The 21,844-nt window shown below is 34.7% G+C and overlaps 1 protein-coding gene across 1 annotated transcript in view; it reads left to right on the top strand.

The window, feature by feature from the left end:
* Window positions 1-21,235, top strand: part of LOC150106775 (TWiK family of potassium channels protein 18-like) — a 41,506-nt gene extending 20,271 nt beyond the window's left edge. Inside the window, exons 2-3 of the mRNA XM_090392694.1 lie at window positions 20,152-20,354; window positions 20,442-21,235. Of these exons, the coding sequence (XP_090248820.1) occupies window positions 20,152-20,354; window positions 20,442-21,095 (857 nt within the window). The 3' untranslated portion in view covers window positions 21,096-21,235. The remainder of the gene's footprint in view (window positions 1-20,151; window positions 20,355-20,441) is intronic.
* Window positions 21,236-21,844: the final 609 nt, after the last annotated feature.

The raw sequence follows: 21,844 nt of genomic DNA, 5'->3' as shown, positions 1-21,844 counted from the left end.
GTGGCGTTTCCGGTCATGCTTTCCTATGTGAATATCGTTGATTTTTAGAATAGGTTCTCTACCTCCCCTCAAATTTTGTACTTGGAATTTTGACCCACCTTGTATATACAAGTAGCTCAGACGTGAATATATTTCATGCGCAAAACTTTGTTTTTGCTTACTTGGATAAAGGATGAAAACCAACTATAAAATTTCTTGGTATCTTTAACATATATTACACCCAAGGTAAAAAAAAAATTTTCTACATACACACACACACACACACACACACACACACGCATATAATATATATATATATATATATATATATATATGGGAATAAATATCTTTAGACTTGAACTTTGTTTCAGGCGCAAACTTAATTGTTTGCATACTTGGGATTAGGAGCTAAAATGACCAAGCATATAAAATTGCTTGGTTATCCTAATATATATATATATATATATATATATATATATATATATATATATATATATATATATATATATATATATATATATAGTACTGTTAAAATCAGCGAGATTGTATTTTATTTTCTTTGCAATTATGTTTGCTTCGTTTTATTGTCAATTTCATAATTTATTATTATTATTATTATTATGATATTTTAAGTTGCAAAGTAGATCTTTTCTTGTGAATTAAAATTTAAAGTACATCAGTGAATTCCGTTCTTCAAGACGAACATATTGATGTAAAAACTGTATCTGTTAAGTAATAAGTAAAATATAAGTATTCAAAGTTCGAAGTATACGTTGGTCAACTACGCGAGAAGAGAACAAAGGAAGTCGCCATATTAGAAATTACAACAAGATCGTCAAACAAGAAATATGAACTGCTACAAATGCCAAAAAGACTTAACGGGGGAAGAAAGCCACGTAACATGTAGGAACTGCCAGAGAAACATGCATTTTCTATGTTCGGGATTGTCCGAGGCTACTTGGCAGAGAAAATTAAACAAGAATTGTGACGAGTGGAAGTGTCCCCATTGCAGAGACAACAAAGGAATGTCGCCTTCGACCGCAGGCGACATTCCTTTGCTGAAAACAGTACATGCAGAAAACAACCGCAGGCAGTAAACAGCTATCAACAACAGAGAGAACCCAGGTGAGCCAACTTTAAATGCATTACTTGAAAATAGATTACAAAACCTAAAAGACTGTTTAATCGATTTTGTTGGAGAACTATTTAAAAAACATACCGCACAAATTACAGAAAAATTCAACCAATATGAGGAATTTATTAAATTTAATAATAACTGGGTAGAAGGTGTATTACAGACCGTTAGAGAAATTAAAAACTGCGTTAAACAGCTAACGGAAAGACAGCATAATTTAATTAAAGAGATAACGGAACTACGTCAAGAACTAAACTCTTTAAAGCAACAGTACGAACTCTCAAACCAACAGCAGCACATAAATGATCTCCTCATAAATGGTCTCCCAGAAATAGCTACGGAACATCTAAGAGACACAGTAATACAAGTAAGCCAAAAAATTGGCTCTCTCATTCAATCAAGAGACATCCAGTCAGTGCATCGGTTACCACAAAAAAGGAAAAGAGAAAATAAGACCCGTCCTTCTCCCGTCGTAGTGCGACTCACTAACAGCCCTACAAAAACTACACTCATAAAAGCTAGCAGGATTAAAAAAACCAGTAGTCAAGGATCTGAAAGGAGACCACGACAATACCCCAATATACTTGTCCGAATACCTAACGCCATATTATCAGAAAATATTCTACCAAGCAAGGAAAGTAAAAAGAGAAAACAATTACCAGTTTATATGGATAAGAGACAGCAAAATATTCCTTAGAAAGACACAAGACGCAAAACCAATCGAAATAAAATCCGTAGACGACTTCAACAAGCTGCCACATTGAAAGGAATATTGACAACTCATAAAGAAGGAACAGCACACCAACCAACATGAATGCAGACCATCAAGCAGACGTAATCACCCCGGAACATGATAATTGCCACATTCTGAAATCAATAATAGAAGAGAAAAAGTGACAATTCCCCAAAAAAGGACTATCTATTCTCCACATCAACATCAGAAGCATTCAAAAATACTGGCTGAACATGCAAGCTTATCTGAAGGAAGATATAGACGAAATAGACATTGTAATACTGACTGAAGTACCTACGACAAACGAAGAGGCAACCTCCTACCAAATGCCACACTTCCAACAACACAAACACTGCAGACAAACAAAACGAGGCGGTGGTATAATAATATTTACCAAACATAAACTAGAAGTAACAGAAATAAACTATAAATTAGAATACGCAGAAAACATATGCATCGAAATTAAAAACATCAAACAAGAAAACTCCCTGATATTAAACTTAATATACGGACCACCCAACTTAAGCACCACAAAATTCTTAGACGAACTAAACAGATGGCTTTCAGCCATGGAAGTAGGCGCCTCAGAATACTTGATAATAATAGGAGACATTAATATAAACATTAGAAACATAAATAACAACACAGAACAATACCTAGACCTATTATCGGCATATAACATTACCCCATCCATACAGTCGTATACACGAGAAGAGATAGTCGGAAACACAACAACCTCATCCTGCATTGATCATATAAATATAAGGGCCCCTCCAAACAGCCACACAGCAGCCGTCATAACATGCAAACTGGCAGACCATTATTTCACAGCATTGAAATTACACACTGAACCAGAACCCATAAAAATCACTGAGACTACAAAACAGTATCATAGCATTGTAAACGAAGCAATAGTGAACGATGAAATCAGAAAAACAGACTGAATGCAGATAGTATCTTTAGACTCTGCTGAAGCTGTATATAATAATCTTAAACTTGCATTTAACAAAATATATAACAAAGCATTAACAAAAATAAAAATACGCCCCCAAACGAAACAAAATCCATGGATAACAGACAACATACTAACAGACATACAAAGAAAATATGCCCTATGGAAACAACTTAGGAAGTTACCGAACAATATCACTTTAAAAGCTGAACACAAAAGAAAACGGAATATCTTAACAACACAGATTAGAACGGCAAAAAGAAACTATTACAGCAACAAATTAACAACAGCTCAGAATGCCATAAAGGAAACCTAGCACCTGATTAATGGAATTCTGGACAATATACACAGAACCACTGCCTCAGAAGCAATAAAACACAGCTTTGCCTGCGACCCCAAATCCCTCAAACAGTTGGCAAACAACTTTAATCATCACTTCGTGAACTCTGTCCAAAAGCTACAAGAAACAACCTTTCCTCACACAAACGAACATTCTCCACTAGGTCCACGAGCAACTCAGTCGATGTGGTTCTGCACAGTAACAAAAGAAGAACTATCACTGGCAATTCAACAAACTAACCCTAACAAAGGACCGGGGATAGACGGAATCAGGCCGAAAGACATCAAGAAACACTCAACCAACCTACTTCCAGTTATACAAAAACTGTTAATTAAAATCTTCGAAATGGGACACATACCTGAAACACCGAAGACTGCATTAATCACACCCATACACAAACAAGGAATAAGAAACATTATAAGTAATTACAGACCCATCGCCACGCTGTCTGTAGTCAACCAAATCATGGAGCGCATCGTGCATCAGAAACTCTCCACATACGTTGAAAAATTTCAAATCATTCCCAAACACAATATGGCTTTCAAAAAAATAAAGGAACCGCAACACTCCTGGAAAATTTCACAGATCCAATAAACGCTGCATTGGATAAAAACAGAATAACTGATATTCATTGACCTAACAAAAGCATTTGACACACTAACACACAAAACCTCCAGTGGTTTAAAGCATACAGGAAAAACAGAAAGCACACCACACGTATAGCATACGTGTGGTGTGCTATATATCAGCATACAGCAAAGAGGTACATGTAACCTGTGGAGTACCGCAAGGAGCTGTCCTATCTCCCATTCTATTTAACATATACACACACAACATAAGCCAACTCCCCCTAAAAAGTAAAATCTTCCAGTACGCAGACGACACGGCCATAGTATCCATTCACAACAATTCCGCTTACACAAATATGCACGATGACATCAATCAAATCACTAACTGGTTAACCGAAAACGGCATATATATATAAACCCTGGAAAAACAAAGCTAATGGTATTCAAAAACCCCCAAACCCTGCCCATAGAAACTAAACATCTCACTATCCAACATTCATCCTCCTATACACAAAGCGCAGAACCTAAAATCACAACCATCACACAGGTGAAAACAACACTATCTCGGACTTCACTTCGATGCTGATCAAAGTTGGAATAGCCATACAAACTACCTACATACCAAGCTTAGGATAATAGCAAGCAAACTATACAGATTAAAAGACATTGCCCCAACCCACATAAAAATACTAATCTAAAGCATTATGTGAAAACATTTTAAGATATGCAATCACATCATACTCATTCTGCGCAGACTACAGACTTAACAGGCTACAATGGTTGCAAGATAAAATGATAAAACTGATATTCTGGGAACAACCCACTCTTATGCAGGAAGCACGGACAAAACACAAAATGTTTAAGGTAAAACACTTATGCCACTACACAGGCATGTTAAAACATTACTACAGCCCAACATATAGAGTAACCAGAACAACATATCAAATAACAAAACCACAGTCAACAAACTACATAACATATAAGTACAACAATCAGTACAGCAAAGCCACCCGATACTTCTACGCACCTGACATGATAAACAAACTGCCGTTCGACAACAGAAACCTGGAAACATACAGAGAGCTGAAACAGGCGCTGTATAAATATTATAGCGAGAATGAAAATTAGAGCAATTCCTGTTTCTCTCCCCCCACACACACGCACACACACACACACACACAAACCTAGGACAAACCCCCTCTCAAAAACCATCACTACAAGAACACAAAGAAACAAACACACCATGTCTAAATCCAACCCTATTTGCGCAAAACAAAAGAAAAAAAAAGTTAAACTGTAATAGCAGTCGAAGTCTTCCAAGCACGTACCAACAAACAGTAAAATCAAAACCTGGCTTGTGACCAGTACATAACCATGAAACCACCACCATCTATCATCTATTATCTTCCTCAGATAAGCTCTGCTAAGCTTCGAGGAAGAAAATTATTAACTTGCAAGTATCTGTTAATCACAGTTGTAATGTGCTATAAATATTATATACTGTATATATATATAATTATTACAGCATCTATGTATGCAATTTATCTGAGACATAAAATAAACAAATAAATAAAATAAATAAATAAATAAAATAAATAAATAAATAAAATAAATAAATAAATCACCATCATCATCATTATTATTATTATTATTATTATTATTATTATTATTATTATTATTATTATTATTATTATTATTATTATTATTATTATTATTATTATTATTATGTATATTCTATATTCAAAAATTCTGTATAATCTTTATTGTCAATATTAGAAGAATATGTGTTGTAAATACATAATACAGAGGCAAAAAGTATTTTTAAAAATTTTAATTGAAATCCAATGTAGAAAATGTAGCACTTTGTGCTGAATTCTCTAAAATTATAAGTTGCAATGTCACTCAAGATGTTTATTGTATGTGTAAATATTTTAGCAGATCAATAAAAATATTATCATATAAAAAAATATTATTAAGAGAGACCTCCTGGGAATCAGAGACTCATCCAGTGAGGTCACACACACACACACACACACACACACACACACACACACACACACACACCAGCTATCATACTTATTCTTGAATTCATTCACACTGCTTGCACTCACAACATCCAATGGCAATCCATTCCAATCACGCACCGCCCTAGGAGAGAAAAATCTAGTCCTCACCCCTTTTTAGCAGCCTTCATTCTCAGCTTCCAAGGATGCCTTCTTATCATTTCCCCACTCCTCCATAAGTTGAAAAATTCCATCAATTTAAATCCTGTATGACTCTTTCAGAAGTTTGTAAGTCTCAATCATATCACCCCTCTTTCTCCTGTTTGCTAGTCTGCAGTTTACAAATTCTCAGTCTCTCTTCATAATCAGTATTCCACAATCCTGATATCAATTTTAACACACACTCTCTCTCTCTCTCTCTCTCTCTCTCTCTCTCTCTCTCTCTCTCTCTCTCTCTCTCTCTCTCTCTCTCTCTCTCCAATATGTGAAAATCACAACGGAAACCAGGAGACCTGTGCAAAATAGTCCAAGTGAGATCTTATCAAGGCCTTCTGAAGGGCAAAATGACATCCTTATCTTTACATATGAAAGTTCGTTTCTACATTGCAATTATCTTTTGAGTTGCAATTGCAATCTTTGCCACATGGCCCCTGAACTTCAACTTCCTATTTACTAACACTCTGAGATCCCTTGCTTCATCAGTTTCTTCAAGCAAATCCCACCAATATAATACGACATTGGATATCTAATCACGCCGAAGTGAATAACTTTACATTTACTGACATTGAAAACTGACATCCATTTTCCCATGCCCACAATTCCAGCCTATTCAAATCAATCTGCAAAGACTGAATATCAGCAGCATTCCTGATTACCCTACCTATGTTTGCATCATCAGCAAATAACTGTATGTCGTTGTCAAATCCTTCCCAATATCATTAGAGTACAGATTGAGCAGTGGACCAAGCACTGATCCTTGTGGTACGCCACTTGTTACCTTAAAACTTGCAGACTCAGTTCCCCCGTATACCACATTTTGATATCTGTAATTCAGCCATCCTCGTATCCACTCTAATATTCTAAAGCCCAAACCCATTTTCCCCAATTTATGCAAAAGTCTACCATGCTGTATTCTATCAAAAGCCTTAGCAAAATCCAAAAGTATCATGGATTATCCATCCCCCCTGCTAGTTCAATGATATTATTATTATTATAGAATGTTAGCAAGTTGATAAAACATTATTATTATTATTATTATTATTATTATTATTATTATTATTATTATTATTATTATTATTATTATTATTATTATTATTATTATTATTATTATTATTATATAACAAACGTACCTTCATGGGGTTCAAGACTCATCATAAGAGATCCACTCGACACGACGTCGTCATCAGTTAATGTACACCATATCTACACTTAAAATCTAAAATAACAAAACCAGTTCAAAACCAAAATAACAAATACAACTCCTTAAACTCATTCGCTGATGTTGCACTCACCACTTCCTCTAGCAACATATCCCATTCGCTCACTGCTTGCTGTGAGCAAAATCTACTTCTCACTCTCTCCTATTTACTGAACTCTTGTTCAACTTCCCTAAATGATCTCTTCTTCTTTCCCTTCCTAAATTGTTTCGAAAACTTTTTTCTGTATTATCTATGCTATAAAACACGCTCACCAATTTATGTCTCTATCATATACCCGACTTCCTTATTTGACAGACTTCAGACCTGCTGTTCTCAATCTGTTCTTATGATTAACATCCCAGTCCTGCAATTATCTTAGTATCATTAGCACTGGAACCAGTTTAATGTTTCTTCATCATTCTTAAAGCCAAGAGACCGAATCTATGCACAGAATTCCAAATAGAGTCGAATCAATGTTCTATATAATAGCACAACCATCTCTTTTTCACGATTTACTGATATCTCTTTCCTTATCTCGACAACCTCACTATCTTTACAATGCATCCCCCTAAACATCAATATTCCATCCACGATCATCCAAAATTCCTTGTTTCCTCTACGTTTTGCAGTGCATTTCCACCAATACTGTATTCCATCTTCTCTGTCTCTTAAATGCAAAACCTTATACGTGTGGACATTGAAGAGACATCCTCCACTCTTCTGCATAGAGGGCCAGCCTATACAAATCTCCTTGAAGTAATCAAACATGAGAATTAGTTTTCATAACCATGGGGACACCGCTCCTCCATACTCAACACGCTATCTATAACTTAGCCGGTCTCCAATCCATGCCACCAGTCAATTATCAATCCACATTCGTTGCAATTTCAAAATTAATTTATCGCGTGGTACTTTATCAAATGCCTTCGCAAAATCAAGAAATATTACAATATATCTTCACCCTTATGCAGTACTATCGTCACCTTATTGTAAAATGTCATCAGATTACTAAACAAGATCTTTTACAAATCCACGTTGACTATCCCGGTGATCTTCTATCGTCAATCCAATTTTGTAGTTTCTCCCTGATTAACTACTTTAAGACCCTCACTATGCTCCCAGAAACAGACTAATCTGGAGTTTGATACCTTGGTTTAGAACCATCTTTATGTACCTTACCTTCCTTCTCTCAATTCCGGGATGTTTTTCGTTGCAAGCCTTCCATTCAACAACCAATCAGAGGTCAAGTTAACGGCTTTGCACATTATCTTAAAATAAGATGATGACACTTTATCCAATTTATTGACATCAAGTTTGCTCAATATAGCAAACACTTCACATTCTTCTACTTTCATGCTGTTGTAATTTCCTTTTAGTATTATTTGAATTTGTATTTTATAGTTATTTTTTCTTTCAAAATCAAAATTTTATTGTAAGTGAACTATTAGATAAGGTGTGCATGTCAGTGAGTGGTTTGTTTATTAAATTGCAGAATGCTCGTTTTTTTTTTGTTGTTGTTGTTATTCTTTCTTTCGTGCGGGACTTCACAAATGCCTTCGCAACGCCTTTGCCTCTGTCTTTAAAATTGTTAATTCTCATAGGTAATAGAAAGATCTGCTCCTCCCTATCTTTTTTTTACCGTTCCTGAGATTCAAAAATGTTAACGTGATTAAAGTGATTAGTCAGCGGCTCAGCCATTTAAAAACAAAAATGAACTGATAGAATAAAAGCAACCACTCTGCATAAAGAACTAGATAACTGCATAAGCAACCATTCTGCATCATAAATAGCATTTCAGAATCATTTAAATGATTCTGAAATAGCATTTATATGGCGAGTTTCTATCATGTGTGGGTCATCTAGACCAGTGCTTCCCAAACTTCTGGATGTCAGGGCCCCCTTTGCAAAAATTAAAATATTTCACGGTCCCCCTTGAAAAAAAAATCGTAATAGAGAGATATATTATTATTATATTTATTGTATTTATATTCAATACAAAACATACACTGCGAATATTGCAAAAATCAAATGCATGTATTACATTTTTTGCCTCTTACCGTTTGGTTCTGAAGACGATGCGGGCTGTTCTGGTAAAATATGAAATACTGTCCTTTTTTTTTTTTTTGAGTCTGTTTCTGCTTCTGATTGTTCGCGGGAATTTTTTATTTTTTATCAGCCACTTCTCCATCTCAGGGTTAAATTTTTTAACGTAGAATAGGTCAAATAATATCACCACTTACCGATACTGGCACACCACAGACTGATAACATGAAATTAGTGAATATTACCTGAATAAGGGAATTCCCGGACCAGGAACATTTTTCTCTTTTGTGACTTTTTTTTAAATACTGTCCTTTTTTTTTTTGAGTCTGTTTCTGCTTCTGATTGTTCGCGGGAATTTTTTATTTTTTATCAGCCACTTCTCCATCTCAGGGTTAAATTTTTTAACGTAGAATAGGTCAAATAATATCACCACTTACCGATACTGGCACACCACAGACTGATAACATGAAATTAGTGAATATTACCTGAATAAGGGAATCCCCGGACCAGGAACATTTTTCTCTTTTGTGACTTTTCTCCCTTTAAGGTAATTAATCCTAACGCGAAACAGACAGCAAAGGCAGGTTATTAAAGCGTGCACATGATTGGTGCGATATTAACAAAAGATCGCGCAACCGAAAGATAAAAGCATAGCTGACAATTGAGTTGAAATGCTAACTCTCTTCAACCGAATTCCATATATATATATATATATATATATATATATATATGGAATTGCTTAGTTTGAACACTTTTACGAATTTTAACACGTTCGGTTGAATTTTATTGTTGCCTTGGGAAATCGAACTCACACACACATCTAATTAATAACAATAATTTTTAGTTAGATACCGTGTTTGCCCATGCAACATATGGTTTTGTTTCAGTCTATACAGCATAGTTTCTGTATGCGGGGACATGTGATTCATTAATTAGTGTGTTTTTATCCCAGTTGTCTGTAATTGCACTATTTGTTGAGAAATATATTACACAGACTCCTCATACCTTATTCACTGGCATAATAAACGTACTTGTTTTTATTGCCTCTGCAGTATAGTGGTTGTTAGGGAGGGGTGCTGTTTATCACTGGAAGCGAGTTACTATCCCCACATGAATTTATTATTATTATTATTATTATTATTATTATTATTATTTGACACCTCCAGGGAGTCCAAAGACTCATCGAGGGAGAGTGTGCCAACAGCATCGAACGATTTGTCCCTTCCAACTACTAACCGCGCTCAAACTTACTTAACTGAGCCATTAGTAGCAGAGGCTCTACCAATCGACCAACCTTTGCCGGCTGTTTAAGCTTTTTTTGTGAAGTATATGCAAAACTTTTATTGGTAACAGAAAACTAGCTCTGATGACAGTGATAATATAAAACGACTTTTGATATGTATATAAAGTCAATATCAACAGTCCCTGATTACGAACGCGTGATGAAAGGGACAGGAAGATTTGGAGCTTCCCTGGAGAGCATTCGAAGTAAATAAATTAACCACTGCTTTGAAATGAAACATATGAATAAGCAATATTTACTAATATTTATTAAGCGCCGAAATACGCAGGAAGCAAAGTTTGTGAACCAACACCAATGTGTGAATTTTTGCATTAAAATATAAAAAAATAACAAAAAAGAAATAATAAATAATAAAAGTTAAATACGTTTCTTTTAAAATAAAAAAAAATCTACTTAGTCTTAAAATATTTTAAATTTGTTTTCATTATTTCACGGCCCCCTGAACAAAACCTAAGGCCACAAGGGGGCCGCGGCCGACAGTTTGGGAAGCGCTGATCTAGACCAACGCTTCCCAAACTGTGGCACGTCGGTTTTGTTGAGGGGGGCCGTGAAATAATGAAAACAAATTTAAAATGTTTTAAGACTATACAGAAACTATGCTGTATAGACTGAAACAAAACCATATTCAACCGAACGTGTTAAAATTCGTAAAAGTGTTAAAACTAAGTAATATATATATATATATATATATATTTTTCGGTTGCGCGATCTTTTGTTAATACCGCACCAATCATCTGCACGCTTTAATACCCTGCCTTTGCTGTCTGTTTCGCGTTAGGCTTAAATACTGTAAAGGGAGAAAAGTCACAAAAGAGAAAAATGTTCCTGGTGCGGGGATTCCCTTATTCAGGTAATATTCACTAATTTCATGTTATCAGTCTGTGGTGTGCCAGTATCGGTAAGTGGTGATATTATTTGACCTATTCTACGTTAAAAAATTTAACCCTGAGATGGATAAGTGGCTAATAAAAAATAAAAAAAAATTCCCGCGAACAATCAGAAGAAGCAGAAACAGACTAAAAAAAAAAAAAAGGACAGTATTTCATATTTTAAGAACAGCCAGCATCGTCTTCAGAACCAAACGGTAAGAGGCAAAAAATGTAATATGTACATTTGATTTTTGTAATATTCGCTGTGTATGTTTTGTATTGAATATAAATACAATAAATATTATAATAACATATCTCTCTATTATGATTTTTTTTCGAGGGACGCCGTGAAATATTTTAATTTTTGCAAAGGGGGCCCTGACATCCAGAAGTTTGGGAAACACTGATCTAGACGATCTAGAGAAGGAAAAACACACACCATTCCTTCATATTCTCTGAAATATGTGAATCCAGAAATGAACAACGCGATTTTGATCGGATTTGTTTTTAACTACAGTTCCACTCGCGAAATAATAATAAAGATAGAAACTTTAAAGTCATATGAAGCGCAGTTGTGATCTCGAAACGGATGATGAATATCTTCAAACAACTAAAAACTTTCACAGACATCTATGTTCACAATTGTACAGGAACTCAGAGCTTGTAGGTTTAAGAGCAGAATGCTCTTCATTCCTCCTGCAAAATGTATGTGTCCCGTTTGTCAGTTTTGTTTCTAATCCTTTGTGAGAGCAACTGGAACATTTTAATGACACACCCTATTGTTTATGGTATACAAATAATCATTGATTAGTTGTTAGGTATTTATTTATAGTCCTTATAAGGACTGGCTTAAAGGGGCGAAGCAAGAATGCTTTTCATCTTCCCCGTTATCTGTAGAGGACAGTGTAGGGATAAGGTGTTACTGAGCTATTAAAGCTCTGATCACGGCAGGAGGGTAACAGCAATAGCCGAACCTCAGTTAGAACTTCATTGGCTACAGCATTGTCATCCATTACCCTCCAAGGGTATTAATCACCGCATCTCACGGTCGATTAATTCTTTCAATTCTTTATTTTTCGATCATACAAATAATTTAAAAGTGTTATAATGATTTTTGGTATTAAGATTTCATTTTTGCTTAATAATTTAAAAGTTTCAGTTATTTCATCTATATTTATTTTATTTAGTAGTTTATTTATATTTTATGTAAATAATTTAAATATATTCAATGTTTTATGTTCTGTATAGTACTGAATCCAGTATATAATGTTTAGTCTTTCTCTGGTACAATTGTTTTTTTTTTTTAAATATACTGAATTATTATATTTTTGTTTTTATCATTAATACACACCCAAGTTATTCTCTTATATTTATTATATTCAATTACGAAATTATTAATTAAATAAATTATGTTTTTGTCTCGGATTAAATATTTGTATTTTATGCAAAAATAAGTTCAAGGTGTTGCAGTAATTTTTATTTGAAATCTTCTAAGACGTTTTATTTCTCAAAGGAAGTAGGCAAAGGTCCTTTAGCATTTTCAAGCTATCAATGAATCAAAGCTTTTCTGGAGAAAAGATTACGGCAGACAACACTCAACAGTTTCTAGGTTTAAACCGTAAAACACGCATTATTGTCTCTATACGTGTAAGTTCTCCTGTCAGTTTTTGAGCTGTAGGGTTCACAACCCATTTCCTTCCAAAAACCCTACTTTCCCCATGCTACAAATCGACTAACCCAGGAACGAGTCAAAGAAAGGTTAAAAGAACAAAAATCTTCTAGTCGGTAACCAGAATCGAACTTACATCAGTTTTCTCTGGGCAGATTTAGCGCTATTGATATAAATGCTATTTCCAGAGTGCTTCTCACGCACGCTATGATTTCTTATTATTTTTTAAATAAAAATTTAAATTTTATAGGGTAGAGTAGTTTCAAAATACACACATATAACATTTTATATTATATATTTTAAAAAATTAGAATTTTAATTTGAAAAACAAGAAGAAAAATGGTCCATTATTAAAATCAAATGCGATAGCAGTCATCGTACCAGTGCAAAAGCTATTGAATTCATTCATGACCAATAAAAACATAGGTTCATCAAGTTCTCATGGGGAAGTCTTTAGAAAATATAACAATTTGGAAGAAGAATCAAATAAAAAATTCAATAACTAAATGAAATATTTACACGCTGCTCTCTTTCTCTAGCTGATGTTAGCATTATGTAACACTAAAAATGTACACTCAAATGAATGACCATCTTAACAAGAACAGTGACGTGTTTGTAGATGGAGATGACAGTTTGTGCACCCTCGTGGCACTTGTATAATTACTACGAACTGAAGATAAGGAGAACTTCCCAAAATGTTTTGTTTCACTTCTTTATGCATCAGTTATCAGGGTCTGAAGAACTTGAACTATTTCCAAGAACATTTTCTTTACGATTTGAAATGAGATTTGTTATTTTCTTTGGATTCTTGGCATTCTTTCATCATAATTTGCATATATTTATGCAAATTATATTTGCATTAAGGTGTTTTTGTATTATCCGCACTGTATATATTTTGTTATTTTTCTGAATTTCGGTGAGTGTGGTGGGGCGTCCACTGCGGGTGGCACTTGCAGTTGACTCCCTGCGCTTTCCTATCGGTATGATATCACTGACTGTTGACCTGGAATGGTCCAATTTGTCAACAATTTTTATTAATATTTTGAGGATTGTACGGAATGCAGTAGGGATGTATTCGTGTCAGGAAACAGTCGCTGTGTAGGTCAGCCCAAGAAGAGAAAAGATTTTTCCTGTCTAACGATCTCAGTTTTATCCAGGATAAGCCGAGATCACTTGAAATTTTTCTTGTAAGGATAAAACCAAGAACTATGTTTTGTTGATACTGACAGTGGAAAATAGAAGAGTTCTACATTGTCCTAGAGAATGACCAGAAAATCACCATTTAAGACGCTGGCTATGGAAGATCCAGAATCAATCTTAGTATGCTTGTTCAGTTCAATGGGTTTAGTTCTATAGTGATATAAGGAGTATTACTATTGATTTTTCTTTGAGAATCCGAAACCCCTGCTCCGGAGGCCAAACATGGAACTTTTTCGAGCCAATTCAGGTCTCCAATAAGCGGGAAGTGGCCTTTACACGGGACTAAAATTCCCACCTAAAGGCAATCACTAACACCATGTCAAAAGACGGGATTCGAACCCATACGTTGCGGAGTGAGTACGCTATTTACTTGACCAATTAGTCTGCCGATCTAATAAACAAATGGCTATCATCTGTTTTTAATATATATATATAATCATATGATTGTAATATTATATAAACATGCAGCATTACAATTACGAAATTTCCATGTATCATACAAGTACACCAGCTGAATATAAACTTCCATTACATAGATTTTGTAAGATGAGTAATACTTTATCTTTAAATAGGCATGGAACTCTAAACAAACAATTAATAAGTTGGTATATTAAAACTGTATTATACTCATGTATGTGGTCACAGAAAATTAATACTATTGAGGGGAACTTTAAATATGAAATCCACGATATTGTGTTACTATAACAACTATATGTGAAGACCACATAATTCTAAAATTAAAATGTATTCGTTTATCTTATAACTTTTTCGTGCACGTCTTCGGAAGAACAAGTTTTTTAGATATCAGTTAAACGACAGGACATTTATTGTAAAGATTTCTTCTCGTGCTTTTAATTTTTATTTTAAATGTTTCACTCTGGACATTTTAGAGACTACAGCTACACCAAAACACACATTCTAAAATATCTTATAAACATCGGAGAATCCGTGAACAAAACGCTACACGAAGCTAGTAGAGCAGTGAAACTAATAAAGTTTTATCTTAGAATCGTGTTTGTTTTTATACGAAACTCTGAGAAAACAAAATTTAACATAATCTCAAAGGCTCGTCCAGAATAATTAAATGCGTGTTTCCATAAACGATATTTTAAAATATTCGTTTTGACAGAATAAGAGATAAAAAGTATCAATTTGATTCTTTTTATTGTTTTCATTCAGTTATGAAAAATTATTTTAGATTGATAATTAAAAGTTCACAAATTAATTTATGATTTCTGAAATAAAAAGAAAAAAACATCCACAAAGACACAAACAAACAAAGCAACAACAACACCAAAAAAAAAAACATAATTCATTTTGTCGTTTGTAAGTGGTGACGCTTTTGTACCACGAGTTTCTATGGCAACATATTTCAGAACGTCTGTTATGCAATTGCTGTGGTTGTCCAATACATGGGTTTTCATAAACAATATTTTAAAATATTGCAGTTTTGACAATGAGATAAAAGATTGAATTTGTCTTTTTTTTTTGTTGTTGTTTCAATTCAGTTATGAAAAATTATTTTAGGTCGATAATTCAAAGTTCACAAATTAGTTTATTAAGTTTTCTGAAATTAAAAAAAAATCAACAAAGAAACGAAAAAAAAACATACCTAATTTATTTTGTCGTTTGTAAGTGGTAGCACTTTTGTACCACGAGTTTCTATGGCAACGTATTTAAGAATGTCTATTAGGCTGTTGCTGTGGTTATCCAATATCCAGCGAGTAAACGTTTTTGCTCTGTTTTTTCATCACGTTTCTGTGTTTCTTTATGTTTGCTTTCATAGCGTTGAATACTTCTGTATAATTGTATATGATCACCAGAATAAAACTGGCAAAATTTATTCTAAAACAATCTCTCTCTCTCATTCATTTATAAATAGATTACCTGCACTCTGTTGCTTTATAGAATACCTGAATGTCGCAATTAATCTTTCCTATCATTATTACAATCACATTTGGCTGTATTTTTATTTTATTATGCTGTTAACGCTTCATTTAGCAATGAACAATTATCTCGAGTCTTTTAATGTGTTTTTAATTGACTAGTTCTTAAGAATTTACTCAGATAAACAGCAGAAGCGCAAAAATAGTATCTTTTGAATAGAACAGTTGCGGATTGGGACAGAAATAATGACTGCGGTTACCTAATGAACTACGTCGAATTATTTTGCATTTAACTGTTGTGTGTTCTGCCAACTTATTTTGGTGTCAAATGTCAATGACGTTCACATTGTTATAGAAGATTGCAATTAAATGTTGCTTAATGACTTAATGGGAGCTATTAAAGAGTTGACTGGGTTCCTTGCATTCCCTCTACATTAAATGAACAGTGAAATACCGATGTGATTTCTATTTGTTTATAAAGGAGGTAATGAAATGGTAAATGCGTTAAATGATCTAAAATCGGATAGTAATTACTCAAACGAACTTCATTTGAAATAGTTATTGATATATTTATTATTTAAATATTAATTTTACTTGTTTTCAATATAGTATCTCCTCAATATTTATCAAATAAAAAAATGAAGGCATATAATGAACTACAAATTATTTTATAATTCATTAATTTTACATAATAATGTATCTTATTTTAAATAATTAATTAATTAAAATAGCGTCTTGATTTTCAGCAATATTAACTTGTAATTACTGCCATCTATCGAGAATAAAAATTACGATAAAATCTTCACTTCACTAACAAATTAAAACCAAGATTCTGAATTTTCTTTCTTTATTTTATTTTGTTTTTGTTTTTTCTAAAAAGTTGCAGTATTTGAATAAGTTTTTCGAGTCCTATTAGGTAGAGGTAGAGATAATCAAAATCAACCATATTCACATAGGAAAGAATGACTGGAAACGCCATCTGAAAGTGATAGGTGGCACTGTTCGCCAGCCTTCCAGGTGAGCAATTGGGGCTTCCTCATTCAAGCTTTCGACGTCGTACGAAGAACATACGTTGTTTTACGAACGCTGAGATGGCAGACGTACACCTCGTTTATGGGTTAGCTGACAGTAATGGACAAGCCGCTGTACGAATGTATCGCAAAAGGTACCCAAACAGACGTGTACCGCATCACCAAATATTTGCGCATTTGCATCAGAATTTGTGCGACCAACACACCGAGGCTCCAGCTCATTTTGGTATTTCTGTGTGTCAGTATTTGGACAGGTCCTTTGGATCTCGATGGATTGGGCGTGGTGGACCCGTCGCATGCTTCCCCACAGTCACCTGATTTATCGAGCATTGATTTCTCTCTGTGGGGGATCCTTAAAGCCATGGTATACGAAACGCCTGTTGCCTCTGATATGGACCTCGTGGCAAGAATCGTCATCGCCGCTGCTCGTATCTGGAAAATACCAGGTATTTTCGAAAATGTATGGCAATCAATGGGTCATCGGTGTCAGGCATGCATCACTGCTAATAGTCGTAACTTTGAGCACCTGATGTGAAACCGTATTATGTATCCAACTACTATTAGGCGTAACTGAACTGTTCAGTTACGCCTAATAAAGTTTTTTACACTACTTACTGCCTTGTGTTATTTCTGTATCTCTGTGTCCCTGTTAGTACTTCCGGTGGCGTTTCCGGTCATGCTTTCCTATGTGAATATGGTTGATTTTGATGTTCTCTACCTCCCCACAAAGTTTGTACGTGGAACCCTGTATATTTTGGTGTAAGAATAACCACCTTTATAATGAAATTGTGGTTACGAAAGCCAGTCTGGGCAGGACGTGGGTCTTAAAGGCTGCGAATTATAATTTGTTGTTACTATTATCTGTTTGCCGGTCTCATACGGAGGTAGAGGGTTATTTTTCTCAGAAACTCGTGTTTTTTTCTCTCAGAACAGGCAAACCCGCCCCGTCAACACACGCTGCTACAGTCAAAAATATCCCCCCCCCTCTCCTCCCAGCAACAGACTGCGATAGGCCGGTTGGGGTTGTACTAACAAAGTCGCATCTAATGTAACACGCGGACCCTGCATTAGAAGCAGGATAAACATACTTATACGGTGTTATTGCCATAACACAGTACTGCATAAAAATGTAGATATTAGCGTGTTTCTTTATAAAATGAGCAGCACTAATAGCTATTCGATATAATGTATAACTAATACAATGACAGAGATAGAGAACCACCAAATTTTTTAGTCTACAGAGTAAGCAAACTCATCTTTAATCATATCCCTTCAATCGCTTTGCCATAGACGCATTTCCAAGTACGCTGCTCCACTGAACTGCTCGTTATTGTTCCTCTACTTCCCTCTAACCATACACGACTACAGGCAGCTGCATCCACTTCTTCTTCTTCTTCTTCTTCTTATTATTATTATTATTAGTAGTAGTAGTAGTAGTAGTAGTAATAGTATTACGATTACTACTACTATTATGATTCGTTTTTGCAACTCTCCGCTTATAAACAAGAACAACTGTAAGCCTATAGTACATTTTACTGTGAGTGGGCTTTTTATTTTCCATTTATTCATTATTTTTTTCCATATTTTTATTTATTTCTTACATAATCGCAACACCTGCTCTGGAGACTAGCACAGAATGTTTTTAAGCTACTTCAGGCCTCCAATAAGCGAGACGGTAGTCATATACCTAGCGATGAAATTAATCGCCCACTTTATGACATTTACACACATCCAGGCTCAAAGTGAGATTCAAAATGACATCCTGTTCAACGAAGAGTGGATGAGCTAATCACTCGACCAACAAAGTCGGCGAGTCATGATAGATGAGAACTCGCTTTATATCGACAAAGTCATTTGGTTGAATAGATCTGAGTTTCAATCCTATGCATGACACTAGAAATGCTCCAAATGTATTTTCTAATAAAGGTGAATTGGCTTATCTCATAAGAAAGCGGAAGTATTTTTCTTACAGAAGCTCGGGTTTTGTATTCCTTAAAACAACGCAATCTATCCAGAGACCACTTGCTGAAGGATAAACGATCCTATTATGACTTTAATCTACTTATAAGAACACTCTGTTAATGAACTCGATAGATCATTGAGCATAACGTCTTTTAAGACCTAAATTTCAGAAATTTCGGGGGGGGGGGGGGAAAGCCCAGCTAACCTGTCTGAAAAACAGTCTGAAATTGGATATCTTTTATGGTGTCGAACGCGTGTCTTGGGAGTCTATTGAATAAAGAGGATGAGTATATAGAATTTTTCTGCTTATTATAGATTTCATTTTTCCCCGTATTTGAACCCCTGTTCTTGAATATCGGGTATTTTGAACATGCCACAACGCCGCCTAGCATACAGAAGGGTATATTAAAAGCAGAAAATGGTAGTTTATTCTCGTGACTTTTAAACGTCTATAAATGTTAACTGTTAACAAACTTTAGCAAATATAGTATATAGGCTATTTCTATTTGGGTTTAAAACGAGTGAATAATTAGTATAGCCATGTTACAAAAAATGCATACAAAATGTAAGTTCTATAGCTTGCCTTAATACATTTATGTATACGTAATCCGTGCTATGCTCAGTATATTCGACAGACATTGCAGTCATATTTAAAAAGAAGTAATTAATACAAGTCACAAAGCTGCATAATAGAAAAAAAAATGTTGAATGAAATTTAGCAAATGTGGGTTAATATTTATGTGGCCAAATGATTCAACGCAATATTGCACTTTACCTATATTTCATTCAATGATCAATCCCATTTTAATATCAGTTCATATTTCGTTTAGAGTTACTGTTCTATTTTTATAATTTTTACCCGAGACTGCAATTTATACCACAGCAACACCTAGAGGAAAAACTTTACAGTAGTGCATATTATACAGAAAATACGATCACTTATAATCTTGTAGTTTACAATCATATAGCGCATGGACTCTCTGTATTAACATTTTAAGATAATCAGATTTGAAAACTTGTCCATCTTGAACGATGAACTAATTTCCTGAATTCTTTCAGGTTATGGCAATATCGTCCCTAGCAGTACAGCAGGTCGAGCTGTTACAATCATTTACGCATTTCTTGGCATCCCTTTGATGTTGATGGTGCTGGCCGACTTGGGCAAACTATTAACTCGTGCAATCAAAGCCATCTTTTGCTGCATCCGTTCTTGCTATCGTAGAAACGGTGATGGAAGAAAGACAGTTCACTATCCTGTGCGGGTAAGGATGGGTCAATCTCTTTTGAATTTCGTTGAAATTATTCTATTTATGGCAATCCCTTAATATATGATTTTCCTTCTTTTTTAGTATCTAAACCGAAACTGGAGAGCGAAGCGCACTTCAATGTCTTGCAAAACCGATCATCCCCATTTGCAGACAGGAAGTGAAGATGAAGATAAGGAGCACCTCACCAGTAATGCATCCCACCGCTGTAGTCTCACCGACGGTGGCGTCATCCTTCCTCCCGTGTATAGCCATGTGCAGTTGTCAACCACGGAGGAATCCGATGAAGATTTCAACATCCCGGTTTCATTAGCGTTAGTGATTCTCTTCATCTATATGATGGTTGGAGCCTCTTTGTTTACTCTTTGGGAAAACTGGACATTTTTCGAAGCCTTTTACTTCATTTTTGTTTCAATGAGTACCATTGGATTTGGTGATTACGTTCCCAAAGATCCGCTGTATATGATGGCTTGCTTTGTATATCTTCTTATTGGGCTCACTCTCACCTCAATGTGCATCAACGTAATCCAAGAGGAACTATCAGCAACTTTCCAAAAAGCCAAAGTGCGCATAGGAACTACCATGGGGTTCGATGCCCAACATCTTGTAGATGAAGACAGACCACGAACGCCTAGATCTGATTCCTGTGCAATTCAACCTCCAAGATCTCCAAAACTTGAAGATCCTCACCGACTGTCAGTTGCAGAAAATAGCATGGAATTTAAGGGAAAGGTTTGAAGGAATCAAAAAAGTATACCTTCATCAAAATATAGAAAGATAATCATTGACTAGTGATAGTCCCAAGAAGAAGCAGAGAATATAAAGTGCAAGATATCCACTTCCTTGCATTAAAACAATAAATAAATTAATTAAAATATGAAAAATACTCTTTTGTTGTCATAATATACATTTATAAAAAATCAATATGACAAGGACACATAGTAATTTCATTAGTTGGAAAGAATCATGCCTTTTTTTTAGTAACTTCATTATCCTAAACGTTTGATTCGAATTGAAAATGAATCGTTATATTTTCAGTGTTCCTGATCAGAGCAGGCATTAGAATTCGAAAATTAGTGTATCTGCACCAGACACTAGACTCCGAGGTAGTATACTTTGCGCAGTAGAATTTAATATAATTATTTTTTTTTAAATCTTTCTCATCTCACAAATTCCAGTTTGACTTTATCTCTGTAGTCTTCTTTGGTCTATAGTTCCTTCCTTAGTCGAATATCTTATGATCGCACCTAACGTGTATTGAGTTTCTTTTCTAATGTAGGTGTCTTTGAGATGACTACGAAACACCTTGGGAGTAAAAAATGTCTTCGCAGCAGAATTTGTGAGGAAAACGAACAGCTATTTATAAGAGTAACAAAGTCACAACTACATTAATTGTAGAATACCCTGGATTGTATCAAATGGTTGATTCGTAAACCAGATAAGAGAAATTGAAAAGATTACTACAGAAAGTTTTAGCCCGTTTTGAG

This window comes from Typopeltis vanoorti, chromosome 5 (assembly GCF_054136105.1).
Source record: "Typopeltis vanoorti isolate ZY-2024b chromosome 5, IOZ_Tvanoo_1.0, whole genome shotgun sequence".
Classification (NCBI taxonomy): Eukaryota; Metazoa; Arthropoda; class Arachnida; order Uropygi; family Thelyphonidae; genus Typopeltis; species Typopeltis vanoorti.
The sequence above is the reverse complement of the archived record's forward strand: the minus strand, read 5'-3'. Positions and strand labels throughout refer to the sequence as shown.